This window comes from Chiloscyllium plagiosum, unplaced genomic scaffold, assembly GCF_037043375.1.
Source record: "Chiloscyllium plagiosum isolate Xiang-an unplaced genomic scaffold, Cpla_swu_hap1 HiC_scaffold_35, whole genome shotgun sequence".
Lineage (NCBI taxonomy): Eukaryota > Metazoa > Chordata > Chondrichthyes > Orectolobiformes > Hemiscylliidae > Chiloscyllium > Chiloscyllium plagiosum.
In genome coordinates this window covers 53,058,506-53,072,932 of record NW_028270173.1, presented here as the reverse complement: position 1 = coordinate 53,072,932, position 14,427 = coordinate 53,058,506, and the positions used below count along the sequence as shown (strand labels likewise).

Here is a 14,427-nt window from a genome sequence, read left to right as displayed (position 1 = left end):
GTGCTTTCACCTCCTGGAGCGATCCCTGTTCCTGATGTGGGCAGCGTCTCAAACCTGCAGCTCTTGGTGTCAAACCCCTGTGTGTCTGCCTTTCAGGCTCCCGGGAACTGGGGATAGGCTCACGGTTTCACATTTAATTGGGTGTTTTTTTCCTGATACGAACCAATGATTCCCCTCTCTGTTTGAGTTGGAGGAAGTGATCACATTTCCATCGAACTTGGAGAATGGACTCACTACAGAAGTTTTTCTTTGTCATTTCCAGTCCATTATCAGCAGCTTTTACCCCAATCCGTTTTTGCTTGGAATAACGACAGTGGATTCCCAGAATGTTGCTGATCATTTTCTCCCTGTGCTTTTCCTGGGTCTCTCCCGGTAAGTACAGAATTCAGCTTTCCATTCTCTCTCTCTCTCTGTGTCTGTGGTGAATGTGAATCTCTTGGTGAGAATTTGAAATGGGGGATGTTTGATCAGCCGCCTGTTATACAGCCAGCCTGATCTTTTACACATTGAAGGCAGCACAGTCTGGGAGACTGATGGGATTTGTGTCCAGGTCTCCTGACAGCAGGATGTAGAAACCCCGAGATCAGAGAAGCTCCGAGCAAATGGGAAATGGTTCCAATGGACAATTTTAATTTTCACATCGATTGGGAGAAGCCAGACAGCTTCATCATTCCTGGTCTAAAGTCTTGTAAACCCTGCGGGGAGGAGAAGGATACTCCATGTTTAACCCAGTCCAGGCTCAGTTGTGATACCCTCATGTAAGGAGTGAGTGTTGTGGATGGGCTAACAATTAAGCAGGCCGTGAGTCAGCAGTTACTCACTGCAGAATTCCCAACATCTGACCTGCTCTTGCATACAGTATACATGTGGTTCATCCACTTCAGTTTCTGGACAATTCAGTGATTACAACACCATTGAATGTCAAAGGGAGATAGTTACATTCCCACCGGTTTCAGTTGGTCAGTACGAGGCCTGTGTGTGCTGCTAGTATAACTCGCCACTTACTAGCCGAAGCCTGAATATTGTCACAAGTGTGGCACTGGAAAGGCATAGCAGGTCAGGCAGCATCCGAGGAGCAGAAGAGTTAACGTTTCGAGCATAAGCTCTTTCTGAATATTGCCCAGGTGTTGCTGCATTTGGTAATGGACGGTTTCAGTGCCTGAGGAATCACAAACAATTCTGAACATTGTGCAATCATCAGTGAACATCCCTATTTCTGACTTTATACTGGAGAGAAGGCCCCTGAGGAGCTCTTGTAGTGATGTCCTGGAGCTGAGATGCCTGACCTCCAACATCTTCTCCTGTGCCAGGTATGACTCCAACCGGCAGAAAGTTTTCCCCCTGATTCCCACTTTGCCAGGATGCCTTGATGCTACACTTGGTCAAACGTGGCCTAGATACCCAGGGCTGCCACTCTTGCCTGCCCTCTGGAATTCAGCTTTTTTGTGCATGTTTGAACCAAGTCTATAATGAGGTCAGGAACTCAGTGGCCCCTGGAGAAACTAAACTGGGTGTCACTGAGCAGGTTATTGCTGCTTGATGACACTTTCTATCAGTTTACTGATGATCGAGAGTAGGCTGATGGGGGTGGTTAATTCACTGGGTTGGATTTGTCCACATTGTCACATTGAGGCTGGTGTTGGAGCTGTACTGGAACATCTTGGTTAGGTGCATAGGAATTTCTGGGGCATAAGTCTTCAGTACTGTGTAGATGGTTATTAACCCCTTCTTTAGCTGATATTTGCAGACACCGACTCACTGACTGTGATCGACACGGCAGTCTCTGGCATTAAGGATTTTCCGGAGGTGAGTAACATTGCGATAGTCAATGGAGTTCAACTCAATTGTCATGACACTAATGTTCATCAGCAGTTCATGGTGGACTATTTTGATGCAGAATACTGGCAATATCTCACAGGTCTCGGGAATACACGATCTGACATGGCAAAGGAGAATCTGAATACAATGATGAAAAGTACAAACCAGACATCTGGTAAGATCGGTGATGGGGAATTTCTGAATGGTAATGTTGACTGTGGTGTAGGTGGTGTCCCTCTGGGTTCTGCATCAGAAGGTTGTAGGTACAAAGTCCCCACCCCAGGACATAAACACAGCAGTTACACTGAACATGCCAGTTCAGGCTGTACAGAATGCTGTGCTGTTGAAGTTGCTGTCTGTCAGATGAGATGCTGAACAGAGTGTCCGTTGGCTTTATATTGATGAACCTTTGAAGAAGAGCAGGGAAGTTATCCCCAACACCCTGGTCAGTATCAAACTTCAATTTTCATCATTTGCAAGTTTGTAGGAGCCTTCCTGTGTCCAAATTATCTCCCACATTGCTTCCTTTTAAAACAATTACTAAAGGTAATGAATTGCATCACACTTCAGCATTCCTAGAGATCAAGAAACTTGCTTTTTAAAAACAAACTTAATTTTATTTGTTCTTTCCAATGAGTGACAGGCAGGTGCTGAGCCTGAGTTATATTGTTCCTTGTAACATTTCTACATTCCACATGTGACACAGTGTGAGCCAGAGGTATGCATTTATGAAATGTGTCATACTGATGAAGATCAGGAGTTGGTTTACGATTGAGTGAATGGGAATCTGGTGAGATGGGTGTGATCCTCCAGGAATGGGCAGCTTGTTGGGTCTCAATGTCTGTTCATACATAAGGTTGGGGGGAGGGAGACATTGCTCTTTCCCAATATTACAGAATGGGCAATGTGAATCCAACAGGCAGTGTGAGAGGACAGTGAGAAGCTCTGTAGGAAATATCTGAGAGATAAAGCAGTGGAGATGATCAAATCCATACCCCAGCACTGACCCCTGGATCACCCCATTCAGTCCACCCGCCAGCACTGACCCCTGGGTCACTCCACTCAGTCTATCCCCTAGATCACCCCACTCAGTCCGTCTCCCAGTGCTGACCCCTGGATCACCCCACTCAGTCCGACTCCAGCACTAACCTCCTGATACCATTCATTACTGGAGTATAATTTCCAATTCTATTTGATACTAGATTACCCTCCCCTCAGATCAGGCACGTTGTCATTTATTTGCAAAAACTTTAATACTATTTCCTGTTTGATCACCGATGGGAATTCACACGTTTCAATGGATAACAATTGTTGAAATCACTGATGACGGCGATATTAAGAGATCGATGCGACTTGGATTTTATGGAAAGGATTATCTCAGCTTCAAACAAGATAGAATGAGATGGATCACAACCAATCACAATGCAGTGAAGACTAAAGAAAAATGGGATTCTGATGAATCCTGGAACAAATATTGGGAAACATCTAGAGCAGGGGTTTGTTCAGGATTTAAAGAGATATTTCCAAGCTGGAAAGCAGTATTTTGGAAGGAAAGGTGTGTATTTCAGTTTTGCTCCATGTTCTGATCTAACCTCACTGATCTATGAAACCGCTCTCCCATTCCATTCAGTGTCTGTCTGTTGTTTGTGTTTTCACCCTTTCCCATCACAGTTCAGCCTGAAGTGTTCATCTCCAGGAGGGAGCCCAATGGTCAGGACAAGCCGCTCACTCTCTCCTGCCTGGTCACTGGGTTTGATCCTGTAGACATCGAGGTGACCTGGCTAAGGAATGGAGAGGTCATGTCTGAGACCCAATCCTCGGGGGTTCGACCGAACCACGATGGGACCCATCAGATCCAGAAAGAGATTGAGATCAATGCTGGGGATGAGGATCAATACTCCTGTCACATTGACCACAGCAGCCTGGCAGAGGCCCTGCTCTATCAGTGGGGTAAGGGACTGGAGTCTGTGTGTCTGTGTGTGTCCATGCAATTTTTTTTACAACGCATAAACTTTTAAAATTTATGAAAATACTTTGATAGCTCTTTCTGAGATTGACTTTAGATTTTCTTAGATTTTCTTGGACTCACACTTCCTCGGATTGGGTAAAATGATGGTGGGTGGAATTCCCTCTTTTAGTGAGGAGGGGAGGTGATGACGTGGTGGTATTATCACGAGACTATTAATCCAGAGACCTGAGTAACATCCTGGTGACCTGAGTTTGTATTCCATTTGTTAGATGGTGGAAGTTGATTTGAATGAAAATCTGGAATTAAGAGTCTAATAATGACAATGAAACCATTGTTGTGTAAACCTGTTTGGTTCATGAATTCCCTTTTGGGTGGAAATCAGCCGTTCTCACCTCCATGTAACTCCAGACATACAGCAGTGTGGGTAACTCTCAACTGCCCTCTGACCAATTAGGATTGATTTATAAATGCTAGACCAGCCAGTAAGACTGCTGTTTCTGATTTATAGAAATTATGTAAAGTTGAATGTTAGAGGGTTGATCAGTAAATTCTCAGATGATATGAAATGAGTGTGGTGGGACATAGTGAGGAGGATAGCCTTCGATTACAGGAAGATATAGATGTTCTGGTCAGGTGGGCTGATCAGTGCCAAATGGAATTCACTCTGGATAAGGCGAAGGTGATGTACTGGGGCAGGACAACCACGGCATGGGAATACATGATGGATCCTGGGAAGTATTTGCCGCGTGTATCCCCCTTAAAATTTTCACCTCTCACCTCGAATGTGTGACCTCTCATTATTGAATCCTTCAGCTTGGGAAAAAGCTTATTCCTATCCACCCTGTGTGTACCCTTCATGATTTTGTAGACCTCAATCAGGTCCCCCCTCAATCTCCTTTTTTTCTAATGAAAATAAACCTAACCTACTCAACCTTTCTTCATAGCTAGCACCTTCCATACCAGGCAACATCCTTGGAAATCGTCTCTGCACCCTTTCCAAAGCATCCATATCCTTTTGGTAATGTGGCGACCAGAACTGTACACAGTATTCTAAATGCGGCCGAACCAATGTCTTGTACAATTTTTACATGACCTGCCAGCTCTTATACTCAATACCCCGTCCAATGAAGGCAAGCATATTATATGCCTTCTTGACCACTCTATCCACCTGTCCAGCCACCTTCAGGGTACAATGGACCTACACATCCAGATCTCTCTGCCCAACAACTCTTCCCAAGGCTCTTCCATTTACGGTATAGTTCGCTCTAGAATTAGACTTCCCAAAATGCATCACCTCACATTTGCCTGGATTGAACTCCATCTGCCACTTCTCCGCCCAACTCTCCAGTCTATCCCTATTCTCCTGTATACTTTGACAGTCTCTATGCTTTCTGCTACCTCACCAAACTTCATATCTTCTGCAAACTTACTTATCAGACCAACTCTGCCCTCTTCCAGATCATTTATGTATATCACAAACAACAGTGACCCCAACACTGACCCCTGTGGAACACCACTGGTCACCTTTCTCCATTTGGAGAAACTCCCTTCAACTACTACTCCCTGTCTCCTGTTGCTCAACCAGTTCTTTATCCACCTCGCCAGAACACCCTGCACACCATGTGACTTCACTTTCTCCATTAGTTTACTACGTGGGAACCCTATCAAATGCCTGACTAAAGTTCATGTGTATGACATCTACAGCCCTTCCTTCATCTATCAACTTGGTCACTTCCTCAAAGAACTCTATTAAGTTGGTAAGGCACGATCTCCCCCACACAAAACCATGTGGCCTATCACTGATAAGCCCATTCTTTACTAAATATAAATAGATTTTATCCTTCAGTACCTTCTCCAGCAAGTTTCCCACCACTGACATCAGGCTCACTGGTCTGTAGTTACCTGGAATATCCCTACTACCCTCCTTGTACAGGGGGACAACATGAGCAACCCTCCAGTCCTCTGGCAGCTCACCTGTGTTTAAGGACGCTACAAAGATATCTATCAGGGTCCCAGCTATTTCCTCTCTCACCTCCCTCAGCAACCTGGGTTAGATCCCATCCAGTCCTGGAGATTTGTCCACCTTAATATCCTTTAGCCTATCCAACACATCTTGTCTCTTTATGTTAATGTGATCCAGAGTAAACAAACTTCTCTCTCTAATCTCATGTCCCTCTCCTCAGTGAACACTGATGCAAAGTAATCATTGAGAATCTCACCCATTTTCTCAGGTTCGACACACAACCTTCCTTCCTTATCCTTTAGTGGACCAACCCTTTCTCTAGGTACCCTCTTGCTTCTTATATATGAATAAAAGGCTTTGGGATTTTCCTTATTTCATGACCCCTTTTAGCCCGCTTGATTCCTCATTTAAGATTGTTCCGACTCTCCCGATATTCCTCCAATACCCGTTCTGTTCTAAGCTGCCTGGACCTTATGTACACTTCCCTTTTCCTCTTGGCTAGTTGCATGATTTCTCCGATTATCCACGGTTCATGAATCTTGCCTTTCCTATCCCTTGTTTTCAAAAGGACATGCCTATCCTGCACTATCTTTAACCTGTCTTTGAAAGCCTCCCACTTCTCAAATGTGGACTTCCCTTCAAATAGCTGTGTCCAATCCACATTTCCTAGCTCCTGCCTAATTTTGATATAATTGGCCTTAGCCCAGTTTAGTCCTCTTCCCTTAGGACCACTCTCATCTTTGTCCATGAATATTCTAAAACTTACAGAATTGTGGTCACTATTCCCAAAGAAAACCTCCCACTGCAACTTCTACCACCTGGCCTGGTTCATTCCCTAACACCAGGTCCAATATGGCCGCTTCCCTTGTCAGACTGTTGACATACTGCTCCAGAAAACTTTCCTGGATGCTCCTTACAAAATCTTCCCCATCCAGACCTCTGACACTAAGTGTATTCCAGTCAATTTTGGGGAAATTAAAATCTCCCATCATCACCACCTTGTTGCCTTTATATCTTTCCATAATCTGTTCACCTATTTGTTCTTCTACTTCTCGCTCACTGCAGGGAGGCCTGTAATACAGCCCCAACAATGTAACTGCACCCTTCTTATTTCTCCGCCCCACCCATAATGCCTCACTACCCAAGCCCTCCGTAGTGTCCTCCTTTAGCACAGCCGTGATATCATCCCTGACAAGCAATGCAACTCCTCCACCCACCTTTTACTTCCCTCCCTTCCTGTCTAAAGCATCTATATCCTGGAACATTTAGTTGCCAATCATGCCCTTCCTTCAACCAAGTCTCTGTGATCTCAATAACGCCATACTCCCAGGCACCAATCCAAGCCCTAAGTCCATCTGCCTTACTCACATTGCATTAAAGTATCTGCACTTCAGGCCACCCAGTTCTTTTGCATTCATCTGCTGTCTGCCTACTCTTCCCCTTGGTAATGCTAACTTCATGATCCTCATAGTCTCCAGTGTCCACCTCGCTGTCTACTAGTCTTCTCTTCTGGTTCCCAGCCCCCTGTCACATTAGTTTAAACCCTCCCCAACAGCAGTAGCAAAAACTCCCCCAAGGACATTGGTTCCAGTCTGGTTCAGATGTAGACCAACAATTTGTAATTGTCCCATCTTCCCCAGAACTGATCCCAATGTCCCACAAATCTGAACCCCTCCCCCCTACCCCATCCCTCAAGCCACATGTTCATCCTGCCTATTCTTTCATTTCTACCCTGGCTAACATGTGGCACTGGTAGTAATCCCGAGATCACTACCTGTGAGGTCCAACACTTTAACTTCTCTCCGAGCTCCCTGAATTCTGCTTTCAGGACCTCATCTCAATTTTTTATTTATATTGTTGGTGCCTATATGGGAGTCTCGTTTTCAGCCACAGAACCGCTTATCTATTCGCCTTACAATAGAATCCCCTGTGACTATGGCCCTACAAGTCTTTTTCCCGCCTTTCTGAACAGCAGTGCCTGCCACGGTGCCATGATCCTGGCAACTGCTGCCCTCCCCTGGTGAGCCATCTCCCCCAGCAGTATCCAAAACGGTATACCTGTCTTGGAGGGAGATGACTGCAGGGGACACCTGCACTGCCTTCCTGCTCTTTTCTGCCTTTTGGTCACCCATTCACTGTCTCCCTCAGCAGTTCTAACCTGCGGTGTGACCATATCACTAAACGTGCTATCCACGACCTCCTCAGCATCACATATGCTCCACAGTGAGTCCATCCGCAGCTCCAGAGCCATCACACGGTCAAACAAGAGCTGCAGCTGGACACACTTCTTCAAAATGTAAGAGTCAGGGACGTCAGCCACGTTCCTGAGCTCCCACATCAAGCAAGAGGCACATGCCACAGGTCTGAGGTCCCCTGCCATTGTAAGCCTTAGCTTTATATCAACTAACTAAAACCAAACAATACACTTAAATATATGAAAGAAATGAAAGTAAAAGAAAGCCTTACCTTACAGAGTCCTTTTCTTCTGGTTAGAGTGGGGGGGGGGGGGGGAGGGAGATACTACACGTATAGTATCTCGGGTTTAGCCGCTGCCCAAATTTATACTAAGTCCTTACTTTCCCGGCAACCTCCTAGTCTCCACCACTACCTCTGCTCTGTCTCCTGCTGCTCCCGGACAGGAAAAAGGCTTCGGGCTGCGAAGGTAAGAATTTATACTGTTCTCTTGCTTTCCCGGCAACCTCCTGGTCTCCAACATCACCTCCACTCTGTCTCCCTCTGCTCCCGGACAGGAAGAAAAAGAGAAAAAAATGGGTCTGGGTGGATACTCTTCGGAGGGTCGGTGTGGACCTCTTGGGCTGAAGGGCCTGTTTCCACACTATCAGGAATCTAATGTAATAAAAAAAGATTTACAGGCACGATGTGTCATCAAGATGGCGGTGGAGTATAGTTCCACATTTTTTTGGTCTTTCTGTTTGTACTCACCTCTTTTCCTGAGCTTGGACAGCATCAGCAGCAGCAAAGTATCCCAGTGTGGACTCGAGTGGGCCTAGTGTGGACCTTGTGATGGTGGTAAGTGAGCCTTGCTTACTTACTTTACCAGGGCCGAGCATGGGGAGCTGGCATCAGAATTGGCAGCTGCTACCAAGCGGAGGCGATGTTGGTAGGGTAGGCTCAGCAGCAAAAGGTGGCACCTGAGGATCAGTAACTTCATCATTGGTTGGACCCAGCTCTAGTGATGGAGATACAGTTGTGGTAGGGCCTCATAGTGACATTGGTGAGGTTGGCCAAATGGTGAGAGATGCGACTCTGATGTTGGTGGATCCGGTGCAGATGGCAGCAAGGCGGTGGCAGAGGAGAATTGGCCCAGATATACAGGATGGTGCCTGAAGAGTGGCAGTTTCAGCGTTGGTTGGGTCCAGTGTAGAGAGTGGGCGAGGCAGTGGGAGAGGGATCGTGGTGCAGCATCATCGATGATCAGGCCTCATGGACTCCCTTGAAGCTTTAACTCTCATTTTTTTGGTTTTTTAAAAATAGAATCCCAACAGTGTCGAAACAGGTGCTATGGCCCAACAAGTTTACACTGATCCTCCGAGGAATATCCCACCTGAACCCATTCCCCATTACTCTACATTTACCCCTGACTAATGTACCTAACCTACACATTCCTGAACACAATAGGCAATTTAGCATGGCCACTTTACCTGACCTGCACATCTTTGAATTGGGGGAGGAAACCCATGCAGACATGGGGAGTATGTGCAAACTCCACACAGACAGTCGCCTGAGGCTGGAATCGAACCTGGATACCTGGCACTGGGAGGCAGCAGTGCTAACCACTGAGCCACTGTGCTGTCCCCTTGTTCTTAAAACTAATCAAAATGGCCTCAGATTGTGGTGACAGTGAAAAATCTTCTCACTGTATCTTACTGTTTTCTCACTGTAAAATACACATGACAATGAAATCATTCGTTCATTCACGTGGTCGGACTAGAGAGGGTGCAGAGGAGATTTACCAGGATATGCCTGGTCTGGAGAGTTTCCGTTATGAAGAGAGATGAGACAGACTGGGATTGTTTTACATACGGCAGAGGAGATCGAAGTGGGAAGGGACAGGATTTTAGATTAGATTAGATTAGATTACAGTGTGGAAACAGGCCCTTCGGCCCAACAAGTCCACACCGACCCGCCGAAGCGAAACCCACCCATACCCCTACATTTACCCCTTACCTAACACTACGGGCAATTTAGTATGGCCAATTCACCTGACCCTGCACATCTTTTTGGATGGTGGGAGGAAACCGGAGCACCCGGAGGAAACCCACGCAGACACGGGGAGAACGTGCAAACTCCACACAGACAGTCGCCTGAGGCGGGGATTGAACCCGGGTCGCTGGCGCTGTGAGGCAGCAGTGCTAACCACTGTGCCACCGTGCCGCCCACGGTGGTGTATAAAATCATGGGGAGCACAGATAAGGCAGACAGAAGAAACATTTCCCCCTGTGGGGTGGAGAGATCAATGAACAGGGGGAATAGATTTTATATAAGTCTGAGAACATCCACATTAAATCTGAGAACGTTCCGAGGAGCGGTGAGGAAAAGTGGGTAGTGGGAATCTGGAACTCACTGTCTGTTCAGATGTTGGGGCAGAAACCCTCATTAGCATTTAAGGAGTATTTAGATGTGCCCTTGTGATTCCAAGGCTAACAAGGCTATGGCCAAGTGCTTGAAAATGGGATTAGAACAGTTTGTTGGTTGTTGTTAACTGGTGCGGACGTGATGTGCTGAAGGGTGTCTCTCTCTCTCTGTGCTGCAGCCATTTCTGTCTCTGTGACCCCCACATCCCAGGAGCAAATTAATGAGGTTAATGTGTCCAGTGCTTATCATTCACTCTACTGAATCTCCACTATACCTCCCTCCAAGTACAGTCTGTCTGATGTGAGGTTTGATGTTCAGGACACAATGTCATTCTCTGGATAGAGTCTAACCGAAGATGCACTTTGTCACTTTATATTGTAACCCCCTTGAGTTAAAGGCCAACACTCGAATAGCTTTGTGTTTTTTAATGGAACATGCATGAGATTTTTATGATGTTTATACAGGGCCTTGCTAAATGTACTATATTTAACATCGTATAATTTCACAACAGCAGGAAAGGGTTCAGATTTGTCTTTCTCAGATCCAAAGTGGATGATTGCACACTTCCCCACATTGGATAAAACTGAAGCAGATGGAATTCACTCATTTACTCTGTTACTGTCCCTTCAGTCCGTCTCTCAATCTAGCACCTTCTGTAAACATGGATATTATCCCCCTAGATTGGGACAACACGTTCTTTACACCCCCTTCAATAAGATCTTTAGGGACTTTAGGAGAGTGAAACTGGGTGACGGTCAAACCAATGTTGACCCAACCCCATCAAGTCCCAACGGATAAGTTCTTTTCAATTGTCTCGAATCGACACGAATTGGGAACGGATCCAGGAACAGAGATAATCCTGATGTTATTCAAATGTATTTCAGAAGTCCCGAAAAACAGTGCAGGATATGCTCATCTTGGAATTGTGATTGGATTAGTCGCTGCAATGGCTGCAAGATTCGGAATGATCATCTGGAAAAAGCCCTGGAGAGGTAAGAATCAGAGGGAGGGGAATGTGGAACTGAGGGGACAGAGTGAGTGTGGGGGAATCTCCAGTACCCCACCATCCACTCTCTCCTTCCAATCCCTCTTCCTCCACTCCCTTTGTGCTGTGCTCTCTGAGTCTGGTTTGTTAATGCTGAGGGGAATTGAATCCTGGGTCCTGTGACTGAGCGACAATAACTCAAAATGGTCAAGTTGATATTTTGTTCCGTTTCTCACAGTCTGTCTTTATTTTCTCAGCTTCTGATATCTCTGTTCCTGCTCCTTCATGAGTTGTTGAGTGACATTTTAACGGAGCTCCAGTGATGTATAACATTTTCACTCTGCTCCTGACCCTGTCCCACCCTCCCAGACACTGTTAAACCCTGTCAGACTAATTCCCCTCCCCTCCTGACCCTGTCCCACCATCCCAGACACTGTTAAACCCTGTCAGACTAATTCCCCTCCCCTCCTGACCCTGTCCCACCCTCCCAGACACTGTTAATCCCTGTCAGACTAATTCCCCTCCCCTCCCCACCCTGAAGTGATTGCCTTGTGTCTGTCCATTCCTGACCTTGTGTGTTTCCTGGGCCCCACTACAGCTCATTCCCGGAGCCTCATTCCGGAATAATGGGATTCTCCTGTTCCAGTATGAACATGGACATCATTGTCTGTCCTTCCTTATCACAGCAGACACACAGAATTACAGCTCATTGTTCACACCCAATTCTTTCAGGACTGAGATCAATTTTCCGGGAATGTATTTCTACAGGTTAAGCAGTGGATCCCAGGTCTGCAAGTTTGGATCCTGATCCCTCAAGCGAGACCTTCTCAAGTCGCGTTTCCATCCCGTCTCAGAAATGTGAGCAGTATCACCGTCAGAGGGATCTTCACAGATGGTTCCTCCATCACAGATTCTCATCTTCACTGTCTTCAGTGGGTCACTGATTGACCAGAAATAAGGCAACGTCCTGAGGGAACTCAGGGGCAATTTTTATATTGAAGGAAATTGATTTTGCATCTGACGTTAACAAATTTCAAATGTTATGTAAATCTCTGTACATAAATGTCAGTTTTACAAATTCTAATTCTGAGATAAATATCTACAGAAATTTTATAAATCTGATTTCTTGTTGAATACTAAAATCTGTCACAACTTATCACCATTTGTCTAACTACAATCTCCAATGTGTGTCATTTATAATCACTAGAAGTTATTTGTGAACTTATTGATTTTGATGTTTTTATTAATGATTTCACAAGAACGATTCTATTCATTTACACAGCAGCAGCTTGTGGCTCTTGGAACCAGCAGATGTTGAGCTTCAGTTCAATGTGAACTGAGGGAGTGAAGACCATCCAACTCCCCAACAAGCCTTCCCCAAACTAACCAGAAAGCTCAAAGTGAGGTTTGTTCAATGTGTGTTAAGAACTGGATGGTTGAAAATGTCTGTAAGTCTGTAGTTTTGGAACAAAATAAAATGTACCACACCCCAGAAGATATCGCACTTTCACTTAATGGCTGGCCCAGGCTGCTGGGGTGGGGGAAGAGTGAAAATCTACCTTTTCCTCCAAACAAACACCCATGCACACACCCTCTCACACTCAGACACATACTTGACCATACTTGAGGAAAGGGGTAGGCTCACCAGCTGAATGACCCACACAATCCTTGAGACATTAACAGGAGAGAATTGTAAAGTGACCCCTGACCTGTCCACTCTCCAGGAATGGGATTTTAGCTTCAAGTCTATTCTCCAATTGGACATGTTAATGATTATACTGAGGCAATAACTTTTGATAAAAAAAATCATTGCACCTGATCAATCCTGTCAGAATCTTTTAAACTATGTCAGCTATATTTTGGTACAATGTAATTCTCGTTTGAAAAATGATACAGTGCTTGAATAATGAGAATGTAAGAAACGTGAATAAAATGAAAATGGATTTTATTCCTGACACTCTGTTCCCTCAGTCACTTCCTGCAAGTCTGTGTCACACTTATTCCATCTGCAGGAACAAAATCCCCGTCAGTTTGAATGATGTTCTGGTTCCAGCTGACGGTCACCAAGGACAGTCCAATCCTGGAATGAAACCTGGATTCGAGGTGGAATATTTGTAGATCGGGTTACCATGCAGGTTAGTCACTGAAACATATTCACACGAGGCTGCTGATGTTCTTTTACAAAGGGAGTCCATGTTGACACAAGAAAGGAAAAGAAACAACCAAAGCTGTGTATTTTATATACAGTATATATCCGCAGTCAGAAAGGTCTTTGTGCAAATAAGAAAACAGATTCAATCTGTTCCACAGCACGGTTACAGATATTCACTAAAAGGTCAACTCTGTCAGTTTTTATTTTACCGACTCTCCCTTATCCTTGGAATGCTGAGACAGATTCATGACTCCTTCCCAAATCTGCTGGAATGAACCTTTCACAATTCGGATCGTTTCAATCTTTCCAGTTCCAACAACTGACTTTGATCCAAACTCTCCCGGTTGAGAAGTTCCAGAAACTGCAGCCCTCTGGCTCGGGTCTCTAGTTATCCTGAATTGAACTGAAAATATCAATTTCTCGCAAGGAGAAAACTGTTCTCACCCCTGAACTGAGACCTTTAACCTTCTGTTCTGAAGTCAAAATGAAACTATTGACCTTTCTCTCTTTTCCCGGTTTGGCATTAACTCAGCAGTGTCAACTCTTAACTCATTCACACCCAAGGGATTCTGTTTGGTTGCTAGATGAGAATAATAACAAGCTTTTGTAGAATTGATACACAGAGATCACTGTTTTAAATGACTTTCTGACCTCTTTAAAATGATCACCTTTACATAGTGACCAATATCCATCTGCCTCTATTGTAAAATCCAAATGATAACTCCATACCTGTCAACACAATCAGGGAAAGTCCATTCCCAGAGAGTGGGAACACACAAGTGTGAGGGAATGGAGATTGTGTCAGAACCTGATGTAGATTCTGGACATCGCTTCCATTCCATCGATATTCCCTGAGGATGAGTGTGTGTGGTGGGTTTGATACCAACATCAGACTTGTACTAAAGGACATAGCTGCTAGACTGGGTCTGCAGCAGGTGGTGAGG

General features: G+C 45.2%; 1 protein-coding gene across 3 annotated transcripts; it reads left to right on the top strand.

Moving 5' to 3' along the window:
- Positions 1-232: 232 nt before the first annotated feature.
- On the top strand, positions 233-12,952 carry LOC148140896 (class I histocompatibility antigen, F10 alpha chain-like). 3 transcript variants are annotated; one of them, XM_087978929.1, is made up of 6 exons: positions 233-372; positions 1,735-1,806; positions 1,898-1,993; positions 3,490-3,768; positions 11,231-11,338; positions 12,614-12,952. In XM_087978929.1, the coding sequence occupies exons 3-6, from the start codon at positions 1,942-1,944 to the stop codon at positions 12,664-12,666; spliced, it is 492 nt and encodes a 163-aa protein (XP_087835055.1). In that variant the 5' UTR covers positions 233-372; positions 1,735-1,806; positions 1,898-1,941; the 3' UTR covers positions 12,667-12,952. The 3 variants fall into 3 exon arrangements, 2 of the variants coding, with proteins under 2 accessions (XP_087835055.1, XP_087835056.1); XR_015752968.1 differs by having other exon boundaries at positions 1,898-3,768; positions 12,100-12,952; XM_087978930.1 differs by lacking the exons at positions 1,735-1,806; positions 1,898-1,993.
- Positions 12,953-14,427: the final 1,475 nt, after the last annotated feature.

Excerpts from the sequence above, each read along its gene's own strand:
- LOC148140896 (XM_087978929.1), top strand. The coding sequence starts at position 1,942 with ATGGCAAAGGAGAATCTGAATACAATGATGAAAAGTACAAACCAGACA. Across the intron at positions 3,769-11,230 it reads GGCCCTGCTCTATCAGTGGG|AAGTCCCGAAAAACAGTGCA; the intron begins GTAAGGGACTGG and ends AATGTATTTCAG. Across the intron at positions 11,339-12,613 it reads CTGGAAAAAGCCCTGGAGAG|CAGCAGCTTGTGGCTCTTGG; the intron begins GTAAGAATCAGA and ends TCATTTACACAG.